The sequence below is a fragment of the Pistacia vera genome, unplaced genomic scaffold (genome assembly GCF_008641045.1).
Source record: "Pistacia vera cultivar Batoury unplaced genomic scaffold, PisVer_v2 Contig351, whole genome shotgun sequence".
In the NCBI taxonomy this organism is placed as follows: Eukaryota; Viridiplantae; Streptophyta; class Magnoliopsida; order Sapindales; family Anacardiaceae; genus Pistacia; species Pistacia vera.
This window is the reverse complement of record NW_022196170.1, coordinates 974,893-995,000: the sequence shown is the minus strand read 5'-3', so window position 1 is coordinate 995,000 and position 20,108 is coordinate 974,893. Positions and strand designations below refer to the sequence as shown.

Genomic DNA, 20,108 nt, shown 5'->3' with positions numbered 1-20,108 from the left:
CAAAGTTCTGATTCTTCCAACCTAGTTGTTAATGCTAGATCATCAGGTTTCTTCCACTCAATTAGGAAGCTTTTTCCCATCATTTTCACACTCATCAATTCATTTACCTCACCATCTAATATAACACAAGACTGATTTTGAAAATGCAGAGAATAATCCTTCTTTAACATTTGTCCAACACTAAGGAAGTTTTGGCTAATTTTAGGTACATACAAGACATTAGGGATGATTTTAGTACTTGATTGTGTTTAGACAACAACATCTCTTATGCCTTTGACCTCCACAAAGTCACAATTCCCTATCTTAACTCTGGAGCTATATGACTTGTCTAGGTTGATGAATTTTGTAGGTCTGTAGCCAGCCACTGTCAATCAACCAAGCTTCATTGCTAATATGAGTTGCATAGCAAAAGGCCACAAAGAGTTGTTCAACCTCTTGACTTTGCACTTGATCTTCCCAACTTGTGCTTGCTGTGGTGGCTGACTTCTCTTGTTCTTGCAAACCTTTTTTATGTGCCCATACTGCTTGCAGGCCCTATAATGTATCCCTGGCCTGAACCAGCATTTCTTCTCGGAATGGTCTTTCTTTTTGCAGTGAGAGCATGGTGGATACTCCTTCATCCCACTTGGTTTTCCCCATTGACCATTACTTCTTTCTTTCCCCTTTTTTATCTCCAACATACCTCCTATTATTTCCTTGTGCAGGCTTGCCTTTGCGAGTTGCCATCATTGCATCCTCACTTGTATCTTCTTGCCTCAAGAGTCTTCTTTGCTCTTGAGCTTGTAGGGCATGGACTAACTCAGTAAGTGTAATCTGAGACATGTCCTTTGAGTCCTCAAGAGAAGAAATTTTGGACTCAAACCCTTCAGGCAAGCTCACGAAAACCTTCTTCATAAGTCTCTTTTCTGTCATCTCCACTCCAAGCAACCTGAATTTGTTGACTACACTCATTAGCCTGTCAATATACTCCTTCACCTTCTTAGATTCTTGCATCCTCAACATCTCAATCTCCCTTCTTAAGTTCAACACCTACATATTCTTTGTAGTGTCACTTCCCATGAATTCCTCCCTCAACTTGTCCCAAGCCTTTTTTGCAGTTTCACATGCCATTATCCTTGGGAATACAAGGTCTATTATAGTAGCATGAATACGGGACAAGGCTCTCGGAGACTTAGCAACTGCTTCTTCAAAAATTCCAATTTGATTGAGAGTTGGATTTGGTCCCAACTGTGTTGGTTGCCTATTCTCTTCTACATACTGCCACAAGCCTTGGCCTCGGAGGAAAGCCTTCATTTTGATAGCCCACATGTGATATTGTTCACCATTGAAAACTGGAGGTGACATCAAGGCTGATTAAGCAGTCATCGGTTCAGGTGAGAGGTATAAAACAGAGGAGTTCTTGGAGGCAAGGTAAAGAGTTGATCATGTGAGGGAGAGTTCTTAGTTTCTTAAGCTAACTCTGATACCATACGGTGTTTTAGGTCGGAGAATACTAAGGAAAAGAAAGAGAGAAACTGAATTGAGAGAAAGGTTCTATCTTACATTACATTAACATTGAAAATTTATACAACAAAACAACCCACTGTTACACCAACTTTGCAGGGATATTTACAAATTTGAAATTTAAACCAAAGCTTATAACTAATACATGTCTTAATCTCAGCTTAGTACACCTAAACACATCACCAAAACATATCATCTTCAGCAGCTCACACACGTCAGGTTGCAATGCAAAAACAGAGGATTTTTGGCGCCAAAAGTTTTAAAACTCCGAACTGAAATTCTGTTGCATTTCCAGCAAAATATCACTACATCAACATGGGCTAATATGTTTAGACCCCATCTAATTTAGCTATAACCCCACTTGCTATTTTAAATTTATGATCTGGACTTTCCTTTCAGTTCGGTTCCTTTGCGTGCCAATGATTTCTTTGTCTCTCAAGTGATTAACTTCTCTAGAGAACTGTAAAATAGCCTTGACTTCTTTAGTGCATTACATACAATTCAATTCTTGACTGGTGGTATTAGTCTAAAAGCCTTGGGGAAACTAAAAAAAACCAATGTTAGTTGACAAAAGTAAAAAAATATGTGGGGTTTAAAAATCACTACTCTAAGAAATGAAAAATCTTATAATTGGGTTGTTATGATTTGTATCACTATTTACTAGCAAGTGAACTCAATAAGCCACTGTCAGTTGCCAGGTTCCAAGAATTGCGAGACAAGCTAACCATTACATCACCACAGTCCATTTTCCAGGTGGATATTGATGAAATACAAGAAGAAAAAGAAGAAAAGTTAAATGGAAGGAAGGGAGTTTAGCTTAAGGAGGCATGTTAAGCAAAAGCTAGAAGAGGAACTAGGATTTCAACTAAGTGTTTGAAAAACAGTTGAAAGCAAGGAGCAATGATCTTCAATGAGTTGTTATAATAGAGAAAAAAAAAAAAAAAAAAAAAAAGACAAGCAAGATAAACTCATTATACGTTGTAGCATCAACTGTTTTTCATTGTTCCTTGCTTTCAACCAAAACTAACCAGAGATTGAGAAATCGTTGTGTGGCCGTTAGTTGTCAAAACCAGAACTCAGCGTTTTGGTCTTACCCAAGGTTCCTACGTTTTAACATCAAGAGTTCTGCGTTTCAAGACTAAAATGCTGCTGTTCTTCATCACTCTGGTAACTGAAGCTCAATGAAGATCCAGTTTGAAATTTTTTGAGCTCTTAGATTTGTGTTTTTTGTGACCTATTGCCAGATTGTCACTTGAGTTGTATATAAATAGAATGTACACTTGCTTCATTTTACTTAATGAATTTTTCCTGTTTGTAAGACTTTTACTCATTTCTCTTTTCAATCTTAAACATTTTCATTATTTTTTCACTACAATTAACTCTAAAGTCTACGTCCACTATTTTTGTATTTGCTATGAGAGCTTACAATAAAGTTTTTATGTGAAATTCGTAACCCCCTTCTCATCGTTTGAGGGGGTTTATATACAAGATTTATACAAATAAAATAAAGAAATTAAGGGGACTACAATTGATTTGAATCGCAATTCCAATATTCTCGCGATTGGACGCTGTGATTATACAGTGATCGTGGTTCATCTAGTTATTCCCGTAATATCTGTTATCTGAATAATCTGGAGATTTATTGAATGATTTCTTGAACTGTCCGCGACTAGCTTGTGCTGGGTCGAGTTTCGGCTCGACGAGCTTATGCTGGATCGATCAATCATTATTGCTAAGCTCATTCTGGGTCAAACTATATCCTCGCGTTAACCTGAGCTTGACGGGAAAACCGCACACAACACTTATAAACTTGTTTGACGAAATAATAAAATTTCTGCATACCTCGCCACTCGTCCATTTTGTGGTTAGCCATCAAGCACAAATTGCTTACCCAAGATAGGATACGGGCCTGGTCGGAACCTACTCGGTTGGAATGTGTATTGTGTCAAGGCCCGATGGACGCTTATGATCACCTCTTCTTCATGTGTCGATTTACTAATGCTCTTTGGAATTCAGCCCAGGCTAAGGGAAAGTTTCGGGTGCCTATAGTTGGATGAGACAACATTATCTCATGGGGTGCAATCGATTCAAGGGTAAAAATATTAGGATGGTTATTAGGTGCTTGATCCTCGGGGCAATCATCTATGTTGTATGGCAAGAAAGAAATCTTAGGCTCTTCAAGGGCGAATGGCGGAACCGAGATGTCGTGGAGAGACAGATGGTTATAGCAGTAAGACTCCGACTTTACAGTCTTTTCTTTAAAGACAATTCTCGAGTTCGCAAGGATATGGAGGAATGGGATTTACCCATGAGCTGCATTATAGCTGCCACATCTAACTCTATGTGATCTATGGATACTGAGACAAATGAGTTTGCAGTGGAGTTTTGGGTGAGTTTTATTTTGCTGTGCTTGTGGAGGATACTGGCTTTGCAGATTAGTGGTAATTGGGGCTGCAGTAGTCCTAATGCCCGCTTCCGTTCCTATTAACGGCTCCCGTGGACCCGGAGATATTGATGATTTAAAAGGGGGGCAGCAGACGGGCATGTTGACAAATCATTTTAGCTTGATTCCTGTAGATTGGACAGGGTTTTTTCTTCCGGTGTAGGCATGTTTTCTGGTGTTGCTGGGCCGCTGGCCATGGTGTTTTTCTTTTTTGCTTGCTGATGTGAGTGCAGATGCGGGTATTTTCTGCAGTTTGTGTTGCTCGCGCAGTGGGGAACTGGTGTCCTGTTGTTGCTGGTTGCTTGTACAGTTTTTTTTTCTTGCTCCATTTGGGTTACTTGGCCTTTTTTTTTTTTTTTTTCTAGTGCTGGCTTTGTGCAGTTTTTTCTTGATTCCTCTTACGTTGTATTCTTTTATTCATTTATATAATTACCTTTTACCTAAAAAAATAATTCTTTCACAATGTTATTTTCAAAATTAAATTCTACAAAAAAAAAAAAAAAAAAACAAAAAACAAAATTAGGTAATTTTATTGGAAAAAATCAGAAAGTAATTTGTATATTTTCTAAATTTTGTTACGAGTGATGTTATTGACTCCCACCTATTATCTAATTATAAACTCTTATTAGCAATTAGTTTTTATTACAATTTGGTCCTTAAATAAAATTACCAAAAAGAGCTCAAAGGATTATAAGCAGTAAGCACTTTAACTGTATTATAAGCATTGTTTTAAAAACCAGACCGGAGGGCAAACCGCTCTGATGGCCGGGTCGCGGTTCAACGAGTCCAATCGGTTGGACCGTCGGTTGAACCGATGGTTTGACAGGTTTAAAATCTAACAAAAACACCCCTAATAATTATCATCAGACCCTATAGGTTTGAAATCTAGCAAACACAACCCTGGCTAAATGCAAATCAGCGATCGATTGGGAGAGCAGCAGCGACACACCAGGGAGGGTAGATCGGATGATGGGGAGGGCGAATCGGCAGCTAGCAAGTAAAGGCATCGTCGGAAAATGGCAGATTGGTGGTGGAAGTCACTGGTCGCGGTTGCTTTTTTTGGTGAGATGATTGGATCTTCGTGAACGACGGCAAGGGAGCTTGGGAGAAGGTAGATCGGTGGCTGAGGAAGCCTGTCGATGTCCGAGAAGGTCGATCGATGCCAGGAAATGGAAGAAAAATCTCGCGGCGAAGGTGGACGACGAAACGTCACGCGACAGCTGGAGATGAAGCTTGACAGCGCTAAAGAAAGTCAGAACTCAAAAGGTGGTTTCCGACAGTAAGGGAGGTGGAAGGTCACCGAAAAAGGGGAGGTCATTGCCGATTTGCATTTGGCCAGAGGGTGTGTTTGCCAGATTTGAAACCTTCAGGGACTGATGGAATAATCAGGGGTGTGTTTGTTATATTTTAAACTTTAAATAGTTAAAAAGAGTGACTCGACCCAGAGAAGGCCCCGAGTCCCGGTCCAACAGGGTCTGATCCGGTTTTTAAAACAGTGATTATAAGAGATATCTCCTTTACAAACTCTAGTAACTTTTGTACCACTATTTTATATAAAATGATTTGAATTAATGGAAGGAAAAATAGTTTTGGAGCAATTGACAGTTTTGAAATAAACAAGTAAATCCTTCAACTATGTTTAATATCGTTGAGTTATGCACAGCCCATATGTTGCAAGATGTAAACATATGTAAGAACTTTTATAATTTTGTAATACGGTTATCACAACTAGGGGTGAAATCGAGTTGAGTCAAGTCGAGTATCTAGTAAATCGAACTCAACTTAATCGCTACAATATTGAGTTTGAGTTCGAGCTTGATTGAGCCTAAGTAATCAAGTTCGAACTCAAACTCGATATTTGAAAATGGAAATCGAGTTTGTATAATCGAGTTCGAGTTTGAACTCGATTTCAAGCTTATCTAACAGGGGTGGATTTGCAGATTTTATAACTTTTAAATTACATATGACCCCTATTATTTTAAAAACTATCAACTTGACCATCGAGTTTGGAAATATTCGTGAACATATTGAGTCGAGTTCTACTGTGATCGAACTCAACTCGATTTTCAACCCTAATCACAACACGCACAAACACCTATTACTAATTAGTATCATAACTTTCAAGTTTGTGTATTTGTATTTGAATACGAGGGAGGAAATCATATAATGGTTCATTTTTTATACGGGTCATGGTGGTAATAACTGATACACGAGAGCGTGTTGGGTTGAGTTTATCTAACAACTAAAAGAGTTTAAAGTGTATTTGGTTGAATTTATCTATGGACTAAAAGAACTTATTTAGAGTTACAAACATTTTTTTTTTTTTTTTTTTTTTTTTTTTTAGTAACTGAGATGTCCGAGCAACTTACATGTATTTCTCTGGAAGCTATCCCGTAGCAACAATCACGTTGCGTCTCAAGTAAATTTGGATAAAAAATATACCATTACACCCAACAAAAAAGTTACAAACAATTTTGAAATAAACACGTTTGAAATATTTTTAGAACTCTTTTATGTTGAAGAGATTTTAAATAAACTATTTTATCTCAAATTGGGTTTCTTTCATAAGTATTTTAGCTTATTTAAAGTATTAGAATTTCAAAAATATTCTTGTACTGGTTTTTTTATAATTGATTAGATTTCTTTGTATAACAAAGTTTTTTTTAGGTAATTTATATATAAAATACTTTTTTACATTTTTTCTTACAAAAAACTTATAATTTTCTAAAAAGATAATTTTATAAATTCTATTCGGATAAATTGTCGGATGGACCTTGAATTAAAACTCTCCACAGATGATTTTATTATCTCAGATTCCATCCCCCTTTTTTGCGTAGTTTAAAACTTGTTGTGACGATTCGATAGTCCTGTCGACAAAGATTGTAGAGGGTATTTATCGTTATGTGTCCGGTTAAGTAACATTAAACTCGATTATGCATGTAAAGCTACCGCTGTCAAAAGCTGGCTACGTCAATTGAAACAGCCAGTCTAAACCGGGATGTGGATAAACGGTCTACTTTCAAAAACCCCTAACCGACGCATCGCACTATCGCAGTCCATTCCATTGATTTCCTTTCTTGGTTCTTAGCTCTCTCTTTCTCAGTTTCTCCACTACAAGTTCTAAACTCAGTCTCTCTGAAATCCAACTCAAATCGCAAATCAACTCGACTCACTAAGTCTGAAATCATCAACCATTCGGCATTCACCAAATCACAACAAACTCGCTCGCGAAAATCATTGACGGACGTCTCCTCTCTCGTCAAAACTCAACGATGACCGCTCCGTCCTCGAGGGAAATCGACGGCAAGAAGCGCTCCATATCGTTGACGACAAACTCCATTCCTCGATCCAGCTTCAATAAATGATTTCGGTGCAAACTTTATCCTAGAGCAATGGTAAGTGCATGTATTTTTTGAATTACCGTGTATATATATCTTAGGAAGATATGTTTCAATTGGCAGAAAGTGGTGGGTGAATTAGCTATATAATTTGTGGATGTAGCAATTTTGTCAATTAATGGTATTGACCTAAATGGTTATTTTATTATACTGAACCTATATACAATTTTGGATACAAAGAGCTCTCTTTTTCACTAGAAAAGCAAATAAATTGAAAAGGCAAGGCTCTTGCAGTTTGATCCTTGAATCGGGTCCCTTTTTCTTTAGGTTTTCCCTTGGGTTTTTCTGGATGGGTTCTCACTCTTTTACCTTGTGATCTTGCTTTGCGTATATGGGTGTACGTTGTGCTTGTGGATCGGCTTGGTCTGGTCAGAAGCGTGATTTTGTGATCAAGATCTGGTTTGTGTTCATTGAGCCTTGATCTGTCATATTTTGTTCTGATGATTTAGGGTTGCCAGATTAAGTAGCTGAGGTGTGTGTTCTTTAGTTCTTGGATGCAGTGTACGGCAAGATCGCCATAGAGAGAGTGTTCGTCTTTCAACAATATATTAAAGCACTTGATGATATGATGTTATGTTTGGAGGGAACACGATAGTAAATAAGGAACTAAAATACGTAAAAAGAAGCTGATATGTGGCTAGTTTCTAGAAAGCACGCATGCCTTTAGGATTTTTCTTTATATTCTATCAAAAAGAAGGGTAAATGAGGGCTATAGATTCTGTATAAAGAACCAGGTGTGTTTGGTAAAAACCAGACGGAGGGCACCAAACCGCTCTGAGGCAGGGTCAAGGTTCAACGATCCAAGTCGGTGTGGACCGCTGTGACCCGATGGCTTTGACAAGTTTAAAATCTAACAATAACAGCCGCTCAACAAAACCTTACCATCAAACCCTAAAGGGTTTGCGAGTAATAATAGGCAACACAAAACACGGCTAACGTGCAAATCGATCGATCGATGCGAGAGCCGGTCGGACACACACGGCAGGGTAGATCGGATGATGTGGAGGGCGAATCGGCAGCTGCACGTGAGGGCATCCGGGGCAAGGAAAATGGAGATGTGGAAGTCACTGGTCGCGGTTGCTTTTTGGTGAGAGATGATCTTCGTGAACGACGGCAAGGGAGCTTGGAGAAGGTAGATCGGTGCTGGGAAGCGTCGATGCCGAGAAGGTCGATCGACCCCGGAAATGGAAGAAATATCTCGCGGGCGAAGGGGAACGACGAAAGTCACGCGGACAGTGGAGAATGAAGCTGAAGCGCCAGAAAGTCAGAACTCAAAAGGTGGTTTTCGACAGTAAGGGAGGTGGAAGGTCACGCGAAAAGGGGGAGTCATTGCCGATTTGCATTTGGCAGAGGGTGGTTGGCCAGATTTGACAACCTACATCAGGACGACTGATATAGGCATACACTCCAGCCTGGAGTGTGTTGTGGTTTATAAACTTTAAATAGTTAAAACGAGATGTGAGCGACCGGAGAGGCCAGGTCATCGTCCAATGTCTCGATCCACGCCGGGGCCGGTCCGGGTTTTTTTTTAAAATACAGAGCGGACATGAAGCCAAAGGAGGCGGCGGGCGAACCACCTAGAATTCAGATGAGGAGATAGTATTGTTGTTTGCAACTGTTTGGTTCTTTACACATTACCCCATTTAACACATAAGAGTGATTTGTGATCTGTCTAGTAGCTTGTCAGAGTTGACCTCGTCGTTTGGGCTAGTAATTCAAGATCAATATTTCTTTACAAAGGACATTAGTCTTTGCATTTATCTTGAGATTACATAGCGGTGAACCTGCAATTGGTTGAGTGATAATTGTTGTCTTTCTGTGTGATAGGAAATAAAGATTAAAAATAGACAATGAAACAAGGTGATGGACAATTTGGGGTATTTGTGACACAAGCGTAGGTGAAGGTAGGGTGATGGGTTATGATGATAATGATGGTGATGAATTTTGCATGCATAGTGTGTGAAGCTCAATCAACATGGAGACGGATCAAAGAAAAAACACTTGCATAAAATATTTTGTTATTAATTATTATGTATTTTGTCATTTAATATGTAAATACAACATTATGTTTGGATTTAGTCTTTGAATTGTTGTTAAATACTTAAATTTTGTTAAGATTGTTATTGAATTTGAACTTTGAATCATGTTGGACAGTAATTAAATTGTTATTGTCTTATTAAAAAATAGAAATCTAAAAAAAAAAAAAAATTTTTCTTAAAAATGTGCTGACGTCATCATGATGTGTGATGATGTCACCGATCCAACCGACAATCCAACAGATTGGATCAGTTGAACAGTGACCTGACCAACAGAGCAGGTTGTCCTCCGATCCGGTTTTTAGAACAATGAACTTGTGTGTATAGTCTTTATACTCTTATATATTCATGTTAGTAGATGGGTTATTTTATTATTTAGTCTTTGTACCATGGTGTTAAGTAGTGGAGTTATTTGTCATCTGTACTCTTATGTATGCATGTTCAAATAACTAATCTTTCAAAAGGCCCTATTGATGATCTTTAATAATAACTGCATACACTTATGAACAACCTCCAAGTTCACCAATTTTTCATTGCTGATTTCTACAAGTCGTGTTTATCATAATTCTCCTCCAAGCTCAGCTAAATGGCCTTTGATGTTTGCTCCATGTTGTGTTTCGGTTTGTCAATATAATCTAACATACAAAAGTGGGTTCCTCTCAAAAATTAGGATAATGTTTGGGTTTCTCTAAAAAATCGAGGCCAGATCCACATCAGCCTGTGCATCAAAATTGTAATCATATAAGAAAATATCCTCAGCTTACAGAGATAAAAACCTTGTATTATAGTTGGAAGCCTTGTGTCACATAATAAGCGGATAATTCCAGCAAGATCTTGCATTTTGTTAAAGCTGCTACCAAATCTCTCCTGCCGGTGCTTCCAGTGTACTTGAAGAGGTTGGCTCTTTAATAAAAAGCGGCTGTAGAATGTAAGTATACCCATTACATCTGCATACCCAACAAGGGGTTACAGTGATCACTTCGGCAAATTTTACATAGATAACCTGTGCCGTGCCAGTGAACAAGTTTATATTGCATCAATCACCAAGTTAAATGTAATCCACTAAGGGAAATACTTTAATAGGTGAATTAAAAAACAAAACATACTACTGTGAATCTGAAATAAAATCAGTCATGAACTCATGAACGGGAATAATGTGCTGCATTAATAAGTTCTGGCATATTAGCTTAAATTTGAAATAAAGACTTGAATGCATACCTGGTGCTGATAAATTACTTCTGGGGTTTGTCTTCTTCTAACAACAAATGGATCATAGACTTGACAACGTCATTATTTACAATCGTTGAATTCTGAATAACAAACAAAGAAAGAAGTTACGAACAACTCCAGATGCAATTCATGTTATGCAAAACGAAAAACAAATGAGAAAAGGAAATAGTTAGTGCCGGATATTAACATAGCATAATCAAGAGAATGAACCAAAATACACGTAATACAAAGACTGGACTGGAACAAGATAATGGACAAATATCAAAATAAACTTGGAAGGAAATGAATATAAATATTGTTTAAAAGCAAAAAGCTAAAATACCACCAGAATACCATGTCACCCATACCACAAACCAATAAATTAATCCCACCAATGAATTTTTTCTCTCATCTATCTTTACAATTATGTGATTGTTAGTTATTTAATTGAAAAATTATGCAGTAGGTTTGTATTGGTTGGCGATACAGCTATGTAATACTCCTGTAAAGGGTACGAAAATGGTACCTCAGGATTTCTAATCATCTTCTTCAAAATATAATGAAGAGTTACTCGCAGTTCCTTAAACAAAACAGCAGTTTGGGCCGGGGCATTAAGGTTTAACCATCCATCTATATTGACCTGTCCAGTCTGTAACACGAAACACCAACACAGACTTCAAAAAGATAGAACAGGAAAGCTTAATAAAAAATAAGATATATATATAAACTTTCTCTGGTTTGCTAGGCGCTATACATTTATCCGATGATAGATTGACATCCCTAGTTGTTAAACCAGGCATCAGATACTTTATGTGGTAATATTCCTAGTTGTTAAACCGTCTAAATATGTTTACAATTGACAGCATATAGCATCCAAATACACATGCTTTATATGTTGCAAAAGATAGGAAGAATAGTTACCTGGTGCTGAACACTGATGGAGCCACCAAACAATAAAATAGAGAAGGGAGAGATGATCGTAGTATCTCGCAGAAATACTTTATTGGTTTCAACCTGAGAATATCAAATCAATCATTAAAGGGAAACTTTCTTCAAGTGAGTCCGAATTCTATCTCTTAAACATAATGGGGTCTCTTGGCCCATGTCTGTTGTGATTGTTTGGGCAAAGCCCAGACAGTTACATCACAACGGGATCATAATTCATAATGCATTAATGCTCAATTAACAAAAGCAGAAACATTAAATGACCAAAAAGAAGAGAGAGAGAGATAAACTGCATCCACTAGCTGAAAGTGCACATACCTTTTCAAGGAAGACCAAGAATGGATGCTGAAATGCTTTTAAATTATTGTTGATTGAAGAAGGATGTATGTGAACCTCTCTTCTTCCATCATACCAGACTGGATGACCCTTTACTGAAGTACTGGACTTCCTAAGATTATTGAGAGCCGTTCCGGCAATGCCTTGTTCAGTGGCAGCTACATTAGGATATAAACCTGCACATAATATTGCCTGCAAGAATGCCTTCAGAATCCATGTCTAGTACAAGTGTCAATGCCAAATTAGTCTGAAATTAGACGTAAAATACAACTTCCTACTTTAAAGTTGGAGACTTTGTTAAGTATATACAACCATGGGCAGATCTCCTCCAAATTGATCTTAAGCTTGGTTGAGAAATTTAAAGTTGAGTGCAAGGACATGTTATAATCAAAGCATGCAATAAGAAATTAGCTCTGTAAAGTAATTGTCCTCCAGTATAACATAAGAGTTGTTGTGTAACATGAACAATTTACTGTGAAAGAGACAGAAGATTGTGCAAGGAACCAAAAGCATCAAAAGCCATATGGGTCTTACCTTCACAATTGACGAATGATGAGCATACATATTGAATGGTTGTGATTTATCAGAAAACCAACTGTCAAGCTTTTCTTTCTTTTTTCCCTCAGCCTGAACCAATAAAGCATATACTTGTTAAAATCCTCAATTTCAAATAAGAAAGTGCAAATTACTGGACAAAATTTTTGTAAAATATAAATGAACACTCAAACATGGCATCTGTTAGGATCCCACATTGAGAGGAAAAATGGGTGGGCATGAGGTTTATAAGGAGTTGGGCATCCTTTCTTGGCAAGCTGGTTTTCTAAGGAGAGTTCTACCTAAGCCCACAAAAGAACTACTGTCCAGCCCAATTTCTATCAAAGGCCCACTGCCCAACCCAATTCCTATCAAAAGCCCATTACCCAGCCTAATTCCTATCAATTTGGGAGTGGTTCCTATCAGTATCACAAACTTATATTTAAACCAATGAAACAAAGGCATGGCACCTGATATTTCTTTGGAAGATCAATGAGCCCAATGTCTGCCAGCAATGTTCCAAACTGTATCCTCATGTCTCTGACATTCACAAAAATATCAGAAAACCCAAAAATATTAATTGAATATGCATATTGCTCAAATTACTCATGATATATTTGTCATGCTATTCTTAACATAATTCTGCTAACATGATTTGACAGTCATGTACCCCAAATAGTATCAAGAATAATTGCCAATGCATTAAGCTGCTTCCTTTTTGACAGTATAAAGTATTCGTATTAAATGTTTCAAACAGACGAGAAATAAAATTTACACCTGATCATGTACATGACTGAACTGCTTAAAAAGTAAGAGCTGCAAAATTGATTGGCAGCTTTAGCTCCTTTCTGCAAAAATTAAGTTTCACATATAAGAGAAAAATGTACTAAGAGAAGCACTAAACAACAGATTATACTGAAAAAACATGCCATTAATATGAGTTCAGTAAACAGTCAACAACTACAGGATCTGATCCAGTAAAGCTTATTAGTAACCAAATCACGAGTTCATGACACTGATATGAGTTCCGCATTCAGTCAAAAAGTACAGTGGCTCCAATAAAGTCTATCAGTAATCTGATATCACAAGGACCATGGTAAAATTTTTAGAAAATTTGCCTCGCTAGCTTCTGTTTTTGTTTTTGTTTTTGTTTTTTTTTTGGGTAAAGGTACAATGGGGAAGAAAGGGTTATCTGATAACTGTGACAGAGGTATATCATGACTGCAAGTAGGAAAACACAAGATCTGAATTCAAGAAGTCTATTCCCAGCAAAGTAAATCATTTATTACTTGGAGAATATATCAACTTNAGAAGGTTGTATAGGAAATAGAAGACAAAAAAAGAGAAAAAAGAAAATTGGATAATTGATTTACCAATTAATTTTACTAATTTTTTCATACTTAATAAGAAGATCAAATAATTATTTAATAAAAAGGTTAATTAAATTCATAATTTTTTATAGTTTTATAAATAATTATTATATACAAAACTTTATTTAAAATCCACCCAAGCTAACCCAATTTTTCAAACTTTAAATTTAGGTTAGTTAATTTGGGTAGGGTTTTCATAATTGAAATGGGTCAGGTCTAAACCCACCCATTTTCCATTAACAGTTCCGTGGGGTTCTGTCACTCCCTTAGGGTTTGCTTGGGAGTTTTTTTTTCACTGGTTTTAGGAGGTTTTTAATTAAAATGGTTTTGAGGTGTTTAAAAACCCCCACTTGCTAGATTTTTAATAGGCTAGTTTTGACTGGTTTAAAAACCCCCCAAAACCAGTGTAGTGTATTTTCGAGGGGTTTATAAAATACCCCAAATCAGGGTGTTTTGGCTGGTTTAAAACTTTTATCCCAAAAAAACCCCTTTCCACTCCCTTTGCTGCACACAAATCTCTCGCTGCTGTTGACTTCTCTCTAGCACACAAATCTCTTGCTGTTGCACACGAAATGAGGGAATGGTTTTAATTTGCTGCACACAAATCCCTTTGTGCACACAACTCGTTTGGGTTTGTATTAGATTCTCCTCACTTTCAGTAAATTAGGCGTCAACCAAATTAGGCATTTTGTGTTAGAATGTTTGTAGGAGAACGCGTTTTTCCTTTGTTTGCACTTGAAGGAATGGCAAGTATGAAATGATTCTTCGTCTAATAGTGGAATATAGGTGATACATTAGAATAAGGAATTTATGCAGTACTTCTCAGTGGCAATTAAACAAACAACTCCAATAGTTTCTTTCTCAAAAAATCCTTTCAATAATAATAATGTATTAACTATTACATCTTCTCAAAACCTGAAAAGAAAAAGCTGTCAATTCACCGGCTATTTAAAAACCACCATTTTCAACGCCTCTCAAGCAGACCGTGTCCAGTATTTGACCGCAATCTGTTTCTCCCATTTAACTTAATTTACAATCTTTCCTTTCTTTTCAAATTTTATTTGCTTGCTATTATTCTTCATCACAGGAGTCAAAACTATGTCCAGCATTCCAATTTGATAATTATAACGTCTTCTACTCTTACTAAATCGGATAACCATGACACAGACTAATGATAATGAAAGTAAAACCCAAAACCAGGTGTTAAATAAGAAACATAAGTACAACTTTGTAAATACACCTTTTTCACAAGACTAAGTAGATTAAAACATGCAAGTCAAATTTATAACTCCAAAAGTTAATTAAGCAAAAACGAGAGTGTTTTAACTTTATGGATATTTATGTAAATTTATCATTTAAAAAAATTATCAGTACCGTTGGAAAATAAACTCTCAAGCATAGATTGGGTGTTTTAAAAACCGCTACTAAAAATCCCTCAAAACCGCTACGGTGGTTAATCTTCAAAACCGCTACGATGATTTACCCTTATAACCGCTGTCCTTAGGTTTAGTGAAAATCTTAAGACCCACAGGTTCGTAAAATGACACATAAGCCCCTTCTTTTACAGACGTTAATTAAATTTGAATTTTAGGGCTAATGGCACTGACATCCAGTTTCCCCCCACCACAAGCGATTTGGCTAACCCCACTGTCACTTGCACCCCCAGACAATCCAGCGGCCCGCTAATGAGGTAGATAGGAGATGTTATACAATTTTCAATTTAATTTATTTTTTTCTTTCCTTTTTTTATGGTATTTGCAGCGGTGTCTCTGGTAATGGTTGTTTGTGGGTATTGAGGTTTTGAATAAAGAAGAAATTGAAGAATGTTCTGGGTTGGATTTTTCATGTGTTTAAGGGAGAAAATAATAGAAAGTTTTGGAATGAGAAGATATTTGGGTTTGAAAATTATGAATTTGTAGAGAAAGATTTAAGAGGAAATGAAGATTTGGGTTTCGGAATTATTGAAGTGTAGAGAAAAATTTAAGAGGAGAGATCACAGTTCTAGTTAATTAATTTTTTTTTTAATAAAATTATTCTATTTTTTTTTTTTTTCTTAAATTTTTTGGCATCATTTTATGATTTTAGGCTTATTATACCCCAGAAAGCCACCCAGCAACTCTGTGTAAACCCTAAACCTCTGTAAACATGTTGCGAATAGCTTCGCCGCCGTTGGCTTCTCTCTCCACCTCACCCTCCTCTTTCCGTAAGGGTAAAACTATACACTATCTAATTTTTTTTTTTTTTTTTTTTTTTTTTTTTCTAGATGCTTTATCTTTTAACATAATTTGGTGTTTGTGTAGGTTTTATCATTACTCGCAACATTTTAGAGCGTCTGTTTCTGCCTCTGCTTTATCACATCAACCTTGTTGGTAAGCTACTTCTAGTAATTTATCCTCATATTAAAAATTTAGAGCCTTGTTCACAACATTCAATAATATTGATGAATAGATATTTTATATTATGTATTCTATAGTTTTGGTTCATATATTATAATTAACTACAATTATTACAAGTTTGTATACCCACACTATATGTTCAAAGTCACAAATGTACTATAATAGTATTTAAAAGAATTTTTTGTTTCAATCTCATACATTGACAAGTTATCATTTTCTAACACAGTTATAATAAAAATAGTTTAGTAATTGATTTTCGAAGGTTGAGATTCAGTTACATGACATTCATAATTTCTTGAAAATGATTCAAGTTGGATTGGATCTCAATAATTCTAAGTTCTTCACGAACTATGTTACAGATTAATATTGTATAAAAAAAAAAAAGAAGATAAATGTAATTTTCATATTTTGATATTAGGAGGGAGATAGAAATGGAGAAAACAGATGGAATTAAATGGTAAATTTTAGCAATTTATAAAATATGCAAGAGAGAATGAAAAATATAAGAACTATAATGACTAATGAGTACACTTAAAATATAAGATAAAAAAATCTAGACGTAACTTTTGATGGTATTAGTTTCTAATAGGTGTCATTGTTAATTGTTTATTGTATTGTAAGTTATATTTTTAATTACTTGGGGTAATTTATAAAAACTTTGTACTTTATTGTTTATATATTATATTTTATCCCTAATAAGGACAATAGGCCAAAGTAGCTCCCACATTTCCTCACCATACTTGTCTTTTCTTAACATTGAAATATTTCTGAAAAATGCAGTGTTGATTATTATATAAAAACATGCTACAACACTGAGTCACTGATATCAAATGGCCAGAGGGCAATTGCCTTTGGGCTGGACAATGGAAGAAGCTGCAATATTGGCTTTTGAGTATGAAATAATCTGGTTTGTACATCACTCAATTTTTATTTTTTTAATAATCGTTAATGGTCTTAATTTATCAACAAACAGTGAATGCTTTATGGTGCATTTTTTGGGCATGAATTAAAAAGAGAAGAAAGACACCATAGTGAACTTGAAAATTTCACCATGAAACTTTCCACCCCTTGTGATCTTGCCATGGTGAATGTAAAAAGTTAGCCATAGTTAATATCGTTCTTGAAAATGACAAATTTGGTATTACAATCTCGTGATCATTCTGCTTTGCTTTTTCCATAAGGCATTTCTTTTCTGCTCAGTTACTTTAATATGTTAAATGTAATTATGCTGAAGAAGAACACGGTATGCTAAGTGGTTTACATTGCAATGGTTCTCTTGTTGCCAGCTACTAGATGCTGCGTCAAGTATAGAGAGGATTAAATGTGTGTGTAACTTACTTTTTGTTCAACTACCTCATACCATTATTTGCAAGCCCCAACTAGTTGATGGAAATTGCAATATTCCATAAAATCCCTTTAGCAAAAGGGAGTTTATAGTGTGTGCTACTTCATTTTCTTATATCTTTCTGGCTTTCCTTCTGCTTAATACTCCCCTTGTCAGGGACTAGCATACCATTGACCAATGTGTTCTCGATTTCACCGGCACCACAGCAATTTTCTCAAGAACCCTTACTTTACCTCTAGTTCAGGCTCCAACTTTGTGCCGTTTTGTTGAAAAGATGACTTTGATGAGAGTACTGATGGTTATGACAAAGATTCTGGAGATTTGAGTTTCTTTGGTAGTCTCATGGTGACATTAAAAGAATAAAAAATCTAAATTTGATAGATTTGATAATGTTGAGGATTCTGATGAAGAATTAGAAGATGGGGAGCATGATAGTGATTGTGATGATACTTTCACAGTTTTGGATTCTTTTGTAAAAACTGTTTAATAAAGATGAGATTAGGAGAGTTGAAGTGGAGGAAGATGACTTAGACACCCTTTAGTGAGAGAAGTTTGTAGGTTGATTGAACTTAGGTCAGCTTGGAGCCCAAAGCATGAAGAGGAATTGAGACACCTGTTCGAAGCCTCAAGTCTTGGCAGGTTTGTGCTGTTTTGCGCTCTCAGGCTGATGAACGTGTTGCTTTGAAGTTTTTCTACTGGGCTGATAGGCATGGCGATATCGGCATGATACAATAGTTATTATGTGATTCTTGGTTCTCAGTAAGACAAATTGTGTCAGGGTGCGAAGCGGGTTCTTCGGCTTATGGCACGTAGGGGAATTAACTGTCGGCCTAAGCATTTAGTTATGTAATGGGTGGCTTACAGTCGGGCAGGCAAGTTGAGAATGCAATGCAGATATTGACTATGATGCAAAAGGCTGGAGTTAAACTGACTTATTGATAGTAACACTGCAGTTCTTTTTTGGTGGGGGAATAAGTTGGAGAGGCATTGAGGTTTGTGAAAAGTGCAACTTGTTGGCATTACACCTAATGTTGTTACTTATAACAGTTTGATCAAGGGATATTGTGATTTACAATGCATTAGGATCCATGGAGCTGATCACTGAAATGCCATTTAAAGGATGTTCTCCAGATAAAGTTAGTTACTTTACTGTAATGGGTTTTTCTCAAGCAGAAAAAATAAGAAGTGAGGGACTTAATGGAGAAGATGGTGAATGATAGTAATTTGTTATGATCAGGTTACTTATGGTACTCTTATCCATATGCTCTCAAAGCATGGCCATGGTGATGAGGCTCTTGAATTTCTGAAGGAGGCTGAAGATAAGGGATTTCACGTTGATAAAGTAGCATATAGTGCAATTATTCACTCCTTTTGTAAGACGGAGAATCAAGAGGCAAAGAACTGGTAAATCAAATGTTTCAGAAAGGTTGTATTCCTGATGTAGTTACTTACACTACGTGTGTTAATGGATTTTGTCGGTTGGGAAATTGGACTTAGCTAAAAAGATGCTTCAGCAGATGTACAAGCATGGCTGCAAACCAAACACTGTGTCAACATACTGCCTTGTTAAATGGCTTTGTCATAATGGAAGATCATTAGAGGCTAGAAGATGATTAACATGTGTGAGGAAGAGTGGTGGACTCCTAATGCCATCACTTATAGTGTTGTGATGCATGGGCTGCGGAGGGAAAGAAAATTATCAGAGCTTGTGATGTGGTAGGGGATGATTAAAAGGGCTTTTTTTCCAACACCAGTTGAAATTAACTTATTAATTCAGTCTCTTTGTCAAGATGGAATCAATGGGCTAAAAAGTTCATGGAGGAGTGCTTAAACAAGGGTGTGCTGTTAATGTTGTGAACTTTACTACTGTGATCCATGGATTTTGTCAGAAAGATGACTGGATGCTGCTCTTTCATTGCTTGATGACTGTATTTGAGCAACACAACACCCTGATGTAGTCACTTATACGACATAATTGATGCTTGGGAAAAAAGTAGAATAGAAGAGGCAACCGAACTTAGTAACCGAATGCTGTCAAAAAGGTTTGGTTCCTACAGCTGTTACATACAGGACAATATCCATCGATTTTGTCAGATGGGTAGAGTGGAAGATTTGTTAGGCTTGCTAGAGAAGATGCTTTTAAGACAGAAGTGTAGAACACTTAATAATCAAGTTATTGAGAAGCTATGTAGTTTGGAAACTTGGAAGAGGCGATAAACTCTTGAGTAAGGTCTTGAGAACTGCTTCAAAAGTTGATGCTAGCACATGCCATGTGCTTATGGAAGTTATTTGAGGAAAGGAATTCTCTGTCTGCATATAAAGTCCTTGTCTATGTTTAATCGGAATCTGATCCTGATTGAAGTTTGTGAGAAGGTGAGCAAGAGACTAGTCTTTGAAGGAAAGTCAGAAGAGGCAGAATAACCTTATGCTACGATTTGGTTGGCGTGGAAAAATTCAACCTCAGAACCAAGAGCACTAGCAAAGCGAGCCTAAAGGATTCTTTTAACTTGGTATTCCAGATGGATTGGTTCCATTTCCCTTTCCCTTTTTCCTCTGGTCTATCTAAAACTATTTTGCCCAAGGTAAGAACTAC

At 36.6% G+C, this 20,108-nt stretch overlaps 1 protein-coding gene and 1 pseudogene across 1 annotated transcript; one reads left to right on the top strand and one right to left on the bottom strand.

The window, feature by feature from the left end:
* Positions 1-10,294: 10,294 nt before the first annotated feature.
* On the bottom strand, positions 10,295-13,261 carry LOC116139490 (DExH-box ATP-dependent RNA helicase DExH7, chloroplastic-like; the record flags this gene model as incomplete). Its single annotated transcript, XM_031425151.1, has 8 exons — positions 10,295-10,394; positions 10,599-10,690; positions 11,116-11,238; positions 11,511-11,603; positions 11,853-12,062; positions 12,405-12,497; positions 12,875-12,944; positions 13,182-13,261. Coding segments are annotated over 7 exons (747 nt in total), but the record flags the coding sequence as incomplete, so codon positions are not given.
* Positions 13,262-13,577: 316 nt separating this feature from the next.
* Positions 13,578-19,994, top strand: LOC116139489 (annotated as a pseudogene).
* The last annotated feature ends 114 nt before the right edge of the window (positions 19,995-20,108 follow it).